General features: G+C 39.8%; 1 protein-coding gene across 3 annotated transcripts; it reads right to left on the bottom strand.

The window, feature by feature from the left end:
* Positions 1 to 1421: 1421 nt before the first annotated feature.
* On the bottom strand, positions 1422 to 15150 carry LOC110509823 (LIM/homeobox protein Lhx3-like). Of its 3 annotated transcripts, none has more exons than XM_021590949.2 (6): positions 14590 to 15150; positions 6331 to 6502; positions 5919 to 6121; positions 4426 to 4577; positions 3029 to 3200; positions 1422 to 2675 (listed from the first exon to the last, which is right to left on the bottom strand). In XM_021590949.2, exons 1-6 carry the CDS (start codon positions 14657 to 14659, stop codon positions 2245 to 2247), a joined length of 1200 nt encoding a protein of 399 aa, XP_021446624.2. In that variant the 5' UTR covers positions 14660 to 15150; the 3' UTR covers positions 1422 to 2244. The 3 variants fall into 3 exon arrangements, with proteins under 3 accessions (XP_021446624.2, XP_036824066.1, XP_036824064.1); XM_036968171.1 differs by lacking the exon at positions 14590 to 15150 and adding an exon at positions 8638 to 9029 and having other exon boundaries at positions 5919 to 6118; XM_036968169.1 differs by lacking the exon at positions 14590 to 15150 and adding an exon at positions 8638 to 9025.
* Between the last annotated feature and the right edge of the window lie 250 nt (positions 15151 to 15400).

Genomic DNA, 15400 nt, shown 5'->3' with positions numbered 1-15400 from the left:
CACCCCGTGTGCCCCCCCAAAAAACTGTTTTGAGGCTGCTTCTTTGGCCTACATCGTGGCCGCGAACCCCGGTGTCGTCGCTGTCTCTCCTTTGCTGCTTCCGCCTGCTTCCATGGCAGGCTTTTGTCTCCTGCCATTATTTCGTCCCAAGTCCAAGATGTCCTCCACTCCTGGCTTTCCTCCCAGGCCCAGGATCCCTGCTCCTCCTGGGCACGCTGATTGGTCCGTGGGTGGTGGGATCTTCTGTCACGATCGTTTGTATAAAAGGACCAAGGCGCAGCGTGATTACAGTTCCACATAATTTATTGAAGTGAAACTATAAAACAAAACAATAAAGAATAACGAAACGTGACGACAATAGAGTGCTGACATACAACTACCCATAAACAAGATCCCACAACAAACAGGTGGGAAAAAGGCTGCCTAAATATGATCCCCAATCAGAGACAACGATAGACAGCTGCCTCTGATTGGGAACCATACCAAGCCAACCTAGAAATAAAGAAACTAGAATGCCCACCCTAGTCACACCCCGACCTAACCAAAATAGAGAATAAAGGATCTCTACGGTAAAGGGCATGACAGATGCTGTTGGTTGAACTTTCCCTCCTAAATCTAAAATGTTACTAATATTTAGGACGTCTTAGGTTATGAAGCTATAGCTAAGTAAAGTCCAGAGTTGTTCATGATCAGGTCTCCTGGAACACGTTGCAAATTGCTTGAAGATGGCGAAAGGGTCCATCTAAAAGATGGTACAGATTGATGGGCTTTATCAGGGTGAGGATGGTTTTTAATGTGTTGTCTGTGATGCTATGCACAGATAAAACCGCAATGGAAGTCTTTGTCACTGGGAGAACAAATGTAAGAAATTGACGTCACACAGACGCATATACGCAGCTCACATACACTACAGTTTAATCTATTTAATTGAACCCGACTTTGAATAAGTAAACAAATGAGGAAATTTACAAGGGGCATTCGATCCCTCCTAAGCTAATGGATTTAAGATTTTTATCCCGTAGGGGCATTTGGGCAAACAAGGCATGGTTATCTCTAAATCGACATGTTGCCTCTCAGTCTGCATCAAATTTCTGCACTAAAGAGCCGTTGAACTCTTGATACGGCTTTGGTAATTTGCCAGACTGCCAATCTGCAGACACAGCCAGATCTCCAGATCTGCTTTTCTCCTGCAGTATCTGTATTCTGATAATAGATCAATGTAATTAATACTCCAGGAAAATGAGGGATGAATATTGGAGATAATCCACCACCCCAATTACCCTAGCTTCTGTTAGTGTTTTGCAGAATTAAGGTGTGCATAAAACACTTAAATAAAAGATTCTAACAGAGAAGAGAACCTAAGATACAGCCCATAGTCAATACAATACAATAAAATAAAGATGTGATACAAGAGCCATTGGTCAGTTTGGATTTAGCTGACACATTTATTAAAGACCTGTATCACTTAATCATCATCATCATCATCATCAGAGAGAATAAATAAGACATAAAACATCTTCCACATAAACAAACACATACACCAGCCTGGGTTTCATGCCCAGGTAGCTCAGAACGAAAAGAACAAGATGCATCTGAAAACACACAAATGCATAGAAGTAATTGCACCTCCAGTTATCGGTGGGAGGCGACATCTACAACCTGTCTAGATCCCTGGCTGTCAATGTACAAAGTACTAATATCTGTGGTATTCATATTGTTGAAGGGGTTGTATAAAAATAAAGTCTCCACAATGATAAACTGTAATATGTATATATATATAGACATTTGGCAACAACCAGACATGTAAAGACTCTGACTTTAACCAAAACCTGCAAAAAACAGAGAGAAGAATAAGGTGGAAAGGATTGGGGGTAGAGTCTATCACAATCCAATTGGGCAAAAGTTGAAATTTGTTATGTTGTCACAAAGATAGCATTCATAACAGGCCAGCACGCCATGAATCTCAGTCTGGTTCTCTATGAGGAATGGAGTGTGTGAGTTCCAAGTGCTGCCATTCATACTTTTTGATGGCCCAATCATTCCTTCCAGTCCACTCAGATGAGGAGAAATGAAAAAGATTGACAGTTAATTGATAGAGACAGATGGAGTGATCCAAGAAGGGTGGAAGACAGCAACCGTCTGACCCGGTCTCTCTGTTTCACAGGTCATGTGTGACTGTCTCTTTCCAGTTTGTGACACACACCTTTGAGTCCTTAGACCACGTTGACCAATCAACCCAGCTAATCAAAACTGGCCGTGGTCCACTTCATCCAACCAGGAAGCTGGGCTCGCTGGGAAGTCTGGGTAGCCCCCACTGCTGCCAGTAGACAGATCGGAGCTGGGGCCGTTAGCGCCACCCAACACTCCTCTCATGCCTGGGTTCAGCCCGGGGGCCCCGCCTTGGGTCATGATGGACAGGCCAGAGTCAGGGTAGACCAGGCTGGAGATGGGGGGCTGGTGCCTGGGCAGGGACTGAAGCGAGCCTGGGGACTGGGGTAGGCCGTAAGGGCTGCTGGAGCGGATGTTGTGGTACTGGTCCTGGGACTGGAGGACTCCATGCTCTAGGGGGAAGGGGCCGTGGCTGCTCTCCTGGCGGCACCCCATGGCCAGGGACGACTCGCTCAGGCCACTGTAGATGCCGTTGGAGTGGCTGAGCTCAGACATGGGTGGCTCATCTGGAACATAAGGGAGGACACTTAGTCAGGGTGTGGCATTATGGAAGTGCTTATTCCTTTTTCTGCTAATATTAGTTTAATACAATTTAAATTTTGCTAATACAATTTCCCTCAATGGAATTATTTGGGTAAATATAGGTTTCATTCAAATTTGAATGGGAATAAACAAACATGTGTGGTTTATAAATTGGCTATGTCCATTTCCGCCATGGAAAATAAATAATTTCAAGAAGGCATTTGTATTATAATTGTGATAATAACATTTCTCCTAATTCCTCAAATAGGAGCTTAAAGGCTGCTGTCTGTAGATTCCTGTGAATATATCATCTCAGATGTTTGTTTTCTCATCCTACCTGTAAAGGAAACCTCAGCGTCGCTGTCCATGCCCTCCTCCTGGATGCTGTCCTTGTCTGATTTTGAACTGCCTCGCGACCTCTTCATGTTGCGGAAGTACTGTCCCCACCTCTGTCTGCCTGCATCCTTCTTCAGCCTCTTCTCTTTTGCTCGCCTGTTCTGAAACCACACCTGGAGGACAAAGGAGGTGTTTGGTACATATTGGTTTTGTTTTATTTATTTGAGGTATATAATTGGGAAGTTTCCTGTTGAAGGCAGATCCTCCAATAAGCCTTCTCCTACAATACACTTGTGAGTGAAATAGATTTCTTAAAATTAGAAATATATAATTTAGTGTTACATTTACAGAAGAGTAGGCTATACACAAGTAGTCAGTTTTATAACCTGTTTTTTATTTTGAACTGCATTTTTCGTTCATAGACTATAGGACATATCAGTCCTGGTGCCAAATTCCATTCTACTTACTGGACCATTCCGGACATCATTTTTCCTGACTCTTTCTTCAGTGAAACTGCTATGCTTTTAAGTGGTCAGGTAGAGCACATTAACATTAAAACAAAATTAATTTTCAAGGACTGTCTAGGAAGCATGTCGCCTCTTCTTTAACTCAACTGGGAGATTAAAACAGTGGGGCAGAACACTAATGTTGGGACCAACATGCCCTGAGATTTATCACGCTAATTAACTTTGCGACAGCTACAAGTTGTCCTTAACCCTGGGAGCAGACAGGTTGCATGTTACCTTCTCACTGGGATCTACTAACCCAGAGTTGATTTTAATTATTCAAATTTCACTATGGCCAAGTTCTAAATTTTAGCTGTAAACGTGTGTGATATAATTTGAAAACATTTGTATTTTATTTTTAAGAGACACTTATGATTGACGAACCATTCAATGTAAGCACATATTTTGTTGTTTACAATCCGCATCATGCAAAGCCTAATGTAATTCAACCAGGTAAAAATGTTCCTCTTTTCTCTCCTACATATAGGCAAGGCCTATATTCATTAGTGATATGCAGCCGAAGTGAACCCTCTTAACCCCCATTTCCCCTTCCGTGAATAATGAAGCGCGATAGTGGCTTCCGCGTACCTACTTTAAGTGTCCTTGCAAATAAACAATATATATGACCATAGTCAACCACAGTAGGGATCTTTCACGGACAGACAATATGCCAAGCTCTCTCTTAGCATTGTTAACGAGCTCGCGCTTACAGTTCTGACTTTCAAGTGTGTGGACTTCATTTTAATCCATCTCATCGTAAATTCTAACCATTCAAACCCACTGGGAGGCCATTTCAAGCAGTATTTCAATGGAATCGCATGCATGTCCTTAAATAATAATAAAATAAGGACGCTAATGAAATGGTCTGTAGTGGAGGGGAATGGATAGTTACCTGAACAACTCGCATATCTAGGTCAGTTTCTGACGATAGCTGTTCTCGTACGTGGCGGGCAGGTTTTGGAGAGTTGTTGTAAGCGTTTTTCAGGGTCTCGAGCTGTTTGGCGGTGATAGTCGTTCGTGGCCTTTTCGCTGTTGAGTCTGCCTCTGAAAATAAAAGACACACAATGTAAGCCAGACCTTACACAAAAATGTACCCCATTAGGCCTACTTTATGCTAAAAGTCTTAACCTTAGATTCCAAGGGTAAATAGGCTATTTATAGATATTCAGGTTCAGCCATTGAAAAGTGCAAGTTACATACCAGAACTGATAAAAATGTATTGTAGAAAACAATGGAAAAGACAAGTAAACTTCATAACTTCCTTTTCTGACGTATTACTTTCAATAAGCCTAATTAAACCCAAATAAATACGAACTATTAAACAAAAAGCCTACGAACAAAAACATATGCAAGACCATCCTACAAGTGGGCAAATACCGAAGTAACGAGGCCCTCTCATTATCCAAATAAACGTGTGTGGTTTTCCATGAAAACTCATCTAAACTCAAAACTCAATGGGTAAATCAGCGGTTGGTTTAGTCAGTAAATTCACACAAACAGATGGGGAAGATAAAACTTGAGTAACACGAACTACTCACAAAGAAAATGTTGGCCTACCCTTGCTGGATTTCATTGAGTTAAAACAGATTCTCTGAGGTCAGTTGTACTAAATTTTGCATGCAATAAATAAGCATTTTTATTAAAAAAGTATTCATTTCAAATTAGGTGGGGGAAAAAAAATCTCGTTGTAAACTTCCTTTTGTTTTCCCAAAAATACATTTGTGGTAGAAAACATGCCAATTTTGGCCATAGCATTTGACATCATTACATCAGCCAATTTAAATGATTTTACTTGAAATTGGAGGCCTTATTGTAGCCTATGAGATAGTTTAGCAAAACATGGTCACCAGCGCTTTAAACACCTTTTAAACAAACCTCCTCAATAGTCTGTTGTGCAGATGAGGCTGAATCTAATCTTCTTAGTCACTGTCGGTCTGCTAATAAAACATAACAGAAAGAACTACGATTTCTCTCTTCACTGCAATTGGATAGGCTGTATCCATATTCCTATCGATTGGGATGCGGGATACGACGCAATTAGCGCAGGTGGGTCAAGTGTTTATGGGTGACCTCATAGTCTTGTAGATCAAATTCACAGCTCCAAGCAGTTGCTCAATAAAAGGTCAATGGATCAAATAAGTAAAACATTACATAACTTATTCGGTGATGCCTGCGTGATAGATAATAGGTTAAATCATTTTTCTCGTTATTTAGCAGACATAAATGAAGATGTGGGCATTGTAGGATATACACATTCTTTGATATGGCTGAAATATCAACGACAGTGGATACATGCTTAATTACGCATTAGGTCTAGGCACTCTGATCTTGGGGACCCTAATTAGGTGTGATAAAGGTATGTTCAGGTATACCGTGACCTCTCACCTCTCTGTTTGGCGGTTTCGTAGTCAGCCTTGCACACGAGTCTGCTGTCCTCCATCAAGTAGTACTCGTCACCTGTCGCGAGCTGCCTTTTGCACACGATGCACGCGAAGCAGTGCAGGTGGTACACGAAATCCTGCGCTCTCCTCACCACTTGCGTCGGCGGAATACCTTGCTGACACGCGGCACATTTGGTCCCAAATCTCCTTTTAGGAAATAAGAAGGTTATCATCAATACATTGACAAGTGAGTGTTTCATCACATTCACAACCTCAAAATAGAATGCAGACCGTGTGATTCTATCGAATAATTAGGCTTGGTTTCCATTAAATATTAGGCTACACAACTGAAATATTTTCAATAATTTGTCTTTCATTAAAGAATACATAGTTCATGGCGTATTTCTTGCACCCACTTAAAAAAGTCTTCTTTGCAGTAGACTCTATCTTCCCGGCTGAAGCACTTGTCCGCTAGTTGGGATTGGCAGTCGCTGCATTTCAGGCACTTGCTGTGCCAATGGCGGTCCAGCACTTTGAGGATGAAGCGGTCCACGATGTGTTGATTACAGCCCGCGCATACAGGAATCTCTGAAGGGGAGAAGACAGGATGACCATGAATCCATCTTGAATTAAAACACTGTTTAAGAGATAATTTAGCATTTGGTGGTCAAATAGTTTACGACTCAAACATAGCTAAGCCTATTCATACTATTGTCAAATGTAGACATTTGTTAATGCATTTTATTTAGAATATACTTACTTTACTTACTTAATTACTTACTTACTTAATATCTAAATAAAGACACTAATTCGATAAAAATAATTTCAATGTTTTGTTGTTGATAAATTATACTTAATATTCTGAGATCCGTTACAAATTACTCTAATTCAATTAATTACATCTGAGTAATGAATTACTAAACCTAATTGTAATGACGTAGTAGTCTAATGATAGGGGCCTATGCCATGCCCTCACAACGAAACACACAATAGGCCTACATTATTTTAAATTGCTTAATTGAAAACAACGTGATCTTAGACCTATTCACATTGCTGCAAAATTGAAAACACATTCATTTTTTTATTTTTAAATTGGCCTATTTTTTCCACGTTAAGCACACATTTACATTACTTGTTTTATAGTTGACAGTACTGAAACTTCACATGTATTCATTTGCATCAAAAGGGGTGAGTCAATAGAAACGAATGGGAAAATCCCAATGCAGTCTATTTCAGGGCAAATATGAGAGAGTTTTGTCACTGATCTAGTATCTATACTATTGTATATGTTGTATTTTCATCGATAGCCTATATATTGTCACATAGTTGAGAATTGAAGAGTTTCATTACAAAACGCTCTATATCCATTTTCAGAAATGTTGGTAAATTAGCTTTTATCATTTAAACAAATGATGAAAGAGATTGGTGTGGTGTGTTTTTTCACTATCTAATCATGGCATGGAGGTTGTTCAATGACAGACATGTTTTGGTTTCAAATCTATTACTTGATGGTTTAACAATTTCAGAGACAAATAATCATGCTTTTTTTTTCTCTCAAAATGCTATATATCCGCCTCATGCTCAGAGAAATGAGCAGTAGTGTTAGATTTTACACAGTCAAATGTAACAAATAACTACATTTTTAACAAAGAAATGTACAAATGATACATTTGTGACATGAATATGTAATATATATTTTGAATTCAATGCAGTAATATGTGATCTGTATGTTAAACATTTACATTTGACATTTTTGTCATTTAGCAGATGCTATTATCCAGAGCACGTAGATTCATCTTGAGATAGCTAGGTGAGACAACCGCATACCACAGTCAAATATGCAGGATACGAACATTCCATTCCAGCTTTACAATGGATATATATCGTTTTTCAAAAAATACATTTGCATACACATCTAAACTCGATGAATAACACATCGTAGAACAGTATTATTTTACATATACATGAAGATGAAGGTACCCATAAGCAATTATTTCTGATGAAAAAACGCACATTTGATAAACTGGTGATTATAGCGTTTTTGGAAATAAACTCTTCAACTGTTATCTATTCAATTAAAAATATGTAAGCCTAATACAATAATCCGGTTGAATGAAAAGCATAAATGCATTGCCGATGTCACATGTGCTAACTGAGAAAACATCACCAAAATGAGTGGACTTAAGTTTACGAAGGTGTTGTGGACTCATTATTGATGTATAAATGTAGGGACACAATTATTTCAGTAGTATCAGATGTAAGTAAATACACTATGCTGTCTATAAATTACAGCCATTCATTTGTTTTTGTCATCATCGCCATCACCATCATTTTTTTCCAGAACCCAGAAATGACAGTAAACGCCAATGGTTATTTTGTTCCTCCCATGATTATTGAAACCTGGCAACATAAGTTACCCTTTTCCACGTGTGGTTGCCAGATGTACAGCAATACAAAAAGACACACACAGTTGAAATCCAACCAGTAAAGCCATCTCACTGGGCACTGACATAAATTCAGTTGGTTCAACGTAATTTAATTGAAATTACGTGAAAACAATGTTAATTCAACCAGTGTGTGCCCAGTGGAATAGCATCGAATACCTATTGGCTGATTGAGTTATTATGGGTTTGATCTGTTGAGTTAATGAAGAAGACATCAAAAAGTACCCTCTTACTATCACTCCTCCAAAAAAGTGCATGCCATGAAACAAACATTCTTACTTTGCATGGTAACCCGCTGATCCAAGTCCAGACCAGAAACGACAGTGGATCCCGGAAAACTCTCTCTCTCTAATCCTCTCTCTCTATCTCTCCCGGTTTCCCTTCTAGTTCTTGCGACCATGGGCTATTCTATTCCTATCCCTCTGTTTGAGGTTACAACAGGCGCATGGGTCCCTCTCTTTAAAACACTGGTCCATTTGTTCCCACTAAAGAATAACTGGGGATAATAAAAAGGAAAGAAAAAAAACAAGCCCTCTGCAGCGACACTGGTCAAATCCCCTTCTGTATGCTCAGCCGCCCAATCAACGCTGGCCCAAAGGCTGCTCATGAGGTTTTACTTTACATCCGGTTTCCAAATCACGTAGAAGCAGGCCCGCTTCACAGAGTGGGGAAGGATGGTTTCGTTAAATTAAACGAGACCACAGCTAAATTTGATCCACGGTTCGCACACTGAATATGTTGTCAATATTCCCGCATTCGATTAGCAAAACACCATCCAAGCCTTTCCCATCAAACATGTTTTACGCATGAAATTACGCTGAAAATGCACACTTGCAGACAATCAGGTGAAATGTGTTTTGATGTCAGATTTAACTTGAGTCACAAAGCTAAATGCTACACGTTGTGTGTTCAGTAGGCCTATTTACATGGTTTTATTGACCATTTAGGGATGCTGATGATACCGTGCAAATTATCACATTGCCACATAATTAATAGAAATTGTTTTAGGTAGGCCTATATGCTGCAAGAAGCCTATTTGCTCTAGAATTATTATAAGCAATAAGACACGGCAGGATATGTAGGAATGATGAACCCGGCCTTCCATATGGCCAAATTTGATTGCTTTATCATTCATAATTTACATATGACATTTAACCATATCTCTCAGAGAACCAATCGTTCCAACGTACAGCTAGCTAATAGTCAGCTCGTGTCTTCATCAAGTTCAGGATTAGCTCTAATTTATATAATTAACTAAACATAAATAAAAATAATATGACAATTTACAGGCCATTGAACTTTTTGGAATAAGCATGGCCTTCGTCAAGACAACACAATGCATGAAATGAAAATGGCCCTCTTTCAGCAAAGAATGTCATTACAACTCACAACAAGCAACTTATTATTAAACTATCAACAAACGCTTGTCGAGTGAAATTGCATCACTGGCAACTTAAATACGTTTTGAGATGTTATCACTCGGCTTTATTATTTATTCAAAAGTTCAAGCACTTCGTGTTTCATCCGTCCAAGGAATCGCATTCCTGTTGTTCGTTTGTGGGCAATTTATGAAAAATTAATGGACCATTTTTTTCCTGCCAAGAGCAAGCAATGCACAACAGCGAGGGAGCCACGTCATGAACAGGTGCATCAAATTCATTATTAATTCAATAGGTTCTGTAAAACTAGAATAAGCTGCCTTGTCTCACGCAACAATCAAAGGGTGTCTTGCTTACCAATAATATAACCTGTAGCCTATATGTCTGCCCATGAAAGCCAATTCAATCCCTAGAAATTGCAGTAATATTTATACAAATGTCGTTAACAGGTTAACCTCGTATACATATGTGTCACATAATGCGCAGACATGGGCCGATTGATACATAGGCACAGTTGGTACAATCTAAACCATCCCCCCCAAAACGCAAACATATCTTTAAGCATTTAAGACAATAATGTTCTGATATTGTGTAAAATATCAGACACGTTTTTTAAAGTTCAGGTAGGCCTCCGCACTACAGCAAACAAAGAAAGTAGGAGGGATGCTTGACAACAGAAGGTCTTTAATATCCTTAACACATATGCAATGAATGGAGAAATTGCAACCCGATTAAAACTGTGCGTCCAAATGTAAAAACTTGTTTTGTGGTGTTCAGGAGCAAAAAGATAAGACATATGCCTATGTAATTTCATAGATTCACCGTTTTTAGCCTTAATCCTTCGTCATACAGATTTAGCCCTAATCCATTGTAATACAGGCGACAGGAGCGAAAAGTATAAACAAATTAAAGGGATGTAACCACTGTTTCGGCTAACCACTAACCAGTCTAAAAGAGATGTTGTGTGGAGCGAATTGTGCATGCAAGAATAATGTTATTTTTTGACATATGCATGTAGGAAAAATAAGCATTTAATTGCAGTTACTATACAAATATTCAGAAATGTAAAATAGGGAAGTATATCGATATATATATTTTGTATTCATCATACCGTACGCGTTATAGAAATAAGCTTGTGCTATACATGAAGGTGTTGGAACGAAATAAAACAACATCCCTTATTCTGAGTTGTATAAACAGCGACAACACATGATTGATTAAATATCTAGCCCTAACTATTGTAATGTGCAAACCAAAGGCAGATTCGATTTAACACAAATCCCACTGAGCACAGACGTCAATTCAACGTCTATTCCACCCTGGTTCAACGTCATTTAATTGAAATGACGTGAAAACAACGTTGAATCAACCAGTATGTGCCCAATGGGATGGAATCACATGTGGTGCCCTGTTGAATACCTCAGTAGTTATTCGCTCTGCGCCAGCAAGGCAAGCAGAATCTCCGTGTTATTCGGTGCTCCTTTTGGAGAATTCCGTTCATTATGTCCATCCATTGCTCATGATGTCCTCACACGATAACGAAAAACGAATGTATTTATGTGTTCTAGGCCTTTCGCTCACATTGGGATTTTATGCAGTATATCAGGAATACAAAACAAATCCGAGCAGTGTGGTTGCATGCGATCGAGTTTGCTTTATCATACAGTGTGTTGTCCGCTGTGAAGGATTACGCAACGCAGTTTCCCCAGCGACTGGCCTGTTAAAGCAGGGAGATAGCTGATCATCACCTAGCAGCAACTTGGAGAGAGGTGCGGGTACCAAATACTCGTCGGAAGAAAAAAATCAAACTTCATGACAAGATGACATTTGACTACGGTTTCGACGATGTTGGTGTGTTAAGTTGGTGCATACAGGCTATGCCATTTGAAATGTCATTTTCTTGCACGAAGCTCTTACTTGACCATTAGGCTATAGCTGGATCACTTATATATTTTTTTGCATGATCTTATGAACATACATTTTCACAGCACGAGTAGTAGGTCTAAGAGGCTTTAATTGGAACTTTGCAAAGCCATTTACGCACTTTTCTCTAAGACCGTGTGTAGGCCTGTTTCAAATCAAATCATGGCCATATAGTAGGGCAGGCTACACAAATGATCAAATGCAAACGAAAATGGAGCCTGGCACATATTTTTTTATTGATTTAGCCATGAAACTGTTCTGTTCAAAGTGACATTAGGCCTACGTATGTACCATTACAGATAGTTGTCTGTAATAGATACGCAAAACGAGGTCTGCTTTGAGACCAAATAATCAAATAGGCCTATACATATTTTCAAAGTAGGTAGCCTATTATAAAATTCATTTTGGCCTTGATTATTGAATTTCTGTAGTTGATGTGTAGTTGACAAGACAGAATGCAACTCTAATATTTGTACAGCATTCCATCCTAAACATAATGTAGGCCTAATAGCAGTATAGTTTTCAATATGTTTCATTCGTTTTTTACCCTTTCTAAAATGCACATAAATATAACGACATTTCAGGCTACTTGACCACTATTTAGTAAAATATTGACACACTGAAATACGTTTTTACTAGCCTACAGCTTTAGCCTGCAGTAATTGCATCATATTAAAGACAAAAGTTTTATATTGGATATAATTGCATTTTTCTATCAATGTAAATGTGTTTTCTTTGCTTATCCTCTCATTTAATCGAATATTTGGAGGCATATGTCTCATAAACCTATTATTAGCCTACATTGGAGCATAATATGATCCCCATTTCTTCTTATAATAACGGGATTAAACGGTACACTTTTCAATTGAAAAATCTGGATCAGAGGAAAATATTCCTTTACCAAAGTTAATGTTATTGTCACGATCGTCGTATTGAGGAGACCAAAGCGCAGCGTGTTGTGAATGCATACTTTAATGAACGGACGAAAAATCACGAAGTACACTAAAACAAAACAAACAAACTAACAAGACGACCGTGCCCGCTAAAGAAACTGAGTGCTAACAAGCAACATAACATAACCCATAATAACCCACGAACCACAATACAAAACAGGCTACCTAAATATGGTTCCCAATCAGAACCATATCAGGCCAAAACACATAGTCTGTTTCTAACTAGACATGCCTACTCATGCAACATAGAATACCCACCCTGACCAAACAAAACATAGAAACAAACAACGCAAATAAGGGTCAGAGTGTGACAATTATATTTTATTGGTTTAATTTAATTAGAAGTAATATTTTATATTTGGGTTGTTTCTGATATTATATCAACCATCCCACGCATGGTATCTTATCAACTCAAAAGCAAAAAAGAGAAAATCTTCCCAAAATGTCATCGTATTGATGGGCTCACGGTAGATAACAATACAATAACAATACAATTTGTTTAAAAAAAAAGCCACATCTACCATTTCCATCACGTCGTTAACAAGAATATAAACCTGGCTGGCGAATGACACGCACGCACGCACGCACACACACACACACACACACACACATACACACACACCATATCTTAGGCCTATAGCCTATTCTGACTTCACTAAGACAGCTGTTTACTTAGGGAAGAGATTGGCCGTTCAATAACATGTTGATCGAAGCAACACTCGGATGCATTTTATTGACACTGATCTCAGCCGCAAAAGGGCGCCTTGGGAAATCACGACTAGTGCCATGGCCGCGTGGACCCCTGATGAATCTAAAATCAATGCCCCATTTGCCTGTATTTTCAGAGTATATGAAACACAGTTGGTGAAAGGTGTGGGATGCTTCAGTGCTCCCCCTTACTTGTCAGCTTTATAATATTTTGTATCTCCTATTGATCGCTCACTTTTGACAGTAATTGCGTAGCATGAGCGATGCTCTACGATCAACAAAATAGTCCGTGAGAAAGAGCAGTCATGGCCAAGTGTTTTCGTAAATACATGATTGTTGCTTTTATTTCTAAAACCATTGGCAATCTATTGATTTTGATTTGTTAATGCAATAACCCACACATAAGCCTTATTCGTTTCCCCCCATTACGCACGGCAAAATAAGATATTTGGTGGCATACACCTCCTTTATTTTATTCCTAATTTACAAACAGAAAGTAGGTACCGCACCTGTCGAAGGGAACCTGATACTTGTTGAGCATTTTGCCCAGGCTGACGACTAGGGAGGGCAAGGGGCGGCCTGTGTGCAGCCGGGCTGTTGCATTGTCGCGTTACACAGGCATTGCAAAAGCGCTCTGGTGGTCTCCAGTGACAGCAATGAGCGATGGTGTACAATGACAGCACGCGCATAACATCTGTTGATATGATTCCCAACAATACAGCTCATTACGTGTTCATAACGTCTCCCGCTGGCAGGGAAACGGAAACAAAATATTTAATATCCAACCTCGAAAGTGTATAAATACCCAGTGAAATGTTGTTAAAATGGATACTGAACACATTGCCATGCGCCAATATGATGAAATCCATTCGATGTGTGTAGCCTAGAAATGTATCTATTTTCACAACTTCTCGCGTCTCGAAAGGGAAAGCACTCGCCTGTAACACTTCTTTCAGCATATAGGCCTAATAGTGTTTTGTTAAACTGTTTAACTGCTGATGATAGGGTGTGCTGTGAAATACAATGGGCTATTTCATGCCTGTTTGGATCCTGTCAGTAAAACTTTGAGCTGCAGGCGGAGCCCCCGCTGTGCTGATTTGTTGTGGAGGCTAACTAGATATTTCGTAGCTAATTGAAACCCATTAACAGATCACAGGTGACTAAACCGCGTCAAATAGACACGCCAGTAGCCTACATTTCCACATGAAGTTGTATAAAAGCTCGATCATAAGTGCAAAATACTCCAAACAAGAAAGCGGACTGCTTACCTTGACCTGCGCTGTATCGGGAGAAATTCCCAGGATTTTGACAACTCGATCCAGGATGTTCTAGCAACATTCTGAGCAGTGATGCTTTTCAGCTCAGATAAACATAAAGTCAATGGGCGGTTGAGTGAGATATACCGAGGAAAGGAAAGCAAGAAGGGCGACTGCTGAGCTTAATGATAGGAGCTTATTAGGAAAAAATAAAAACAAAAACGCAAGATCCTATTTCTTTATCCTTTGAGAGTCACAAAAATAACGCGATTGACGTTTATAAAAGTACATTTTTCTAAGAGGCTAAAGTAGTATATGCCTGTCGACCTTGTCTCTCTCTTCGTCGGTCCCCGTGCAAGGAAACTTAAAAATGCAGCAACTTGCTGGTTGAGTCCGTGTGTTGGTCGACAGGAGGTAGAGAGAGGGGTGGGGTAGGTGGCCATTACCAGTGTCAGCTGACCTCACGATTGGACAAGTGTTCGTTTTTAGAAAAACAAAAGTACAGCTCGAGTCGAGATGCCGAGCGTCGCGCGTGGAAAAATATGCACTGTCCACGGTGCTGAAAAGGGGAGTTTCTGTATGTGAGCGAGGCCGAAGGCTTGTGTAGTGTATGCCCCCCCTCCCACACGCACACTCCGCTGTTCAACACCCCCCCTTCTCCTCCCTTCGCTCCTTATCCATCTAGAGCACATATGTCAGAGTCAAGGCCCGCGGGCCACATCCGGCCCGCAAGAAGGTTTTTTACGGCCCCTGGGATGATCTTGATTTATTATTAGAACCGGCCCGCAGCAAGCCGGCAGCCCGCAGATCTTTTACACGCACC

The sequence above is a fragment of the Oncorhynchus mykiss genome, chromosome Y (genome assembly GCF_013265735.2).
Source record: "Oncorhynchus mykiss isolate Arlee chromosome Y, USDA_OmykA_1.1, whole genome shotgun sequence".
Lineage (NCBI taxonomy): Eukaryota > Metazoa > Chordata > Actinopteri > Salmoniformes > Salmonidae > Oncorhynchus > Oncorhynchus mykiss.
Note: the sequence above shows the minus strand (reverse complement) of the source record. Positions and strands in the feature narration are given on the sequence as shown.

Bases quoted from the DNA above. Each gene is read 5' to 3' on its own strand.
- LOC110509823 (XM_036968169.1), bottom strand. From the start codon at position 8,758: ATGGTCGCAAGAACTAGAAGGGAAACCGGGAGAGATAGAGAGAGAGGA. The intron at 6,503-8,637 runs GTAAGAATGTTT...TCTCCCCTTCAG, and splicing joins TCAGCGGGTTACCATGCAAA to AGATTCCTGTATGCGCGGGC. The intron at 3,201-4,425 runs GTAACTATCCAT...TTTGTCCTCCAG, and splicing joins TAGATATGCGAGTTGTTCAG to GTGTGGTTTCAGAACAGGCG.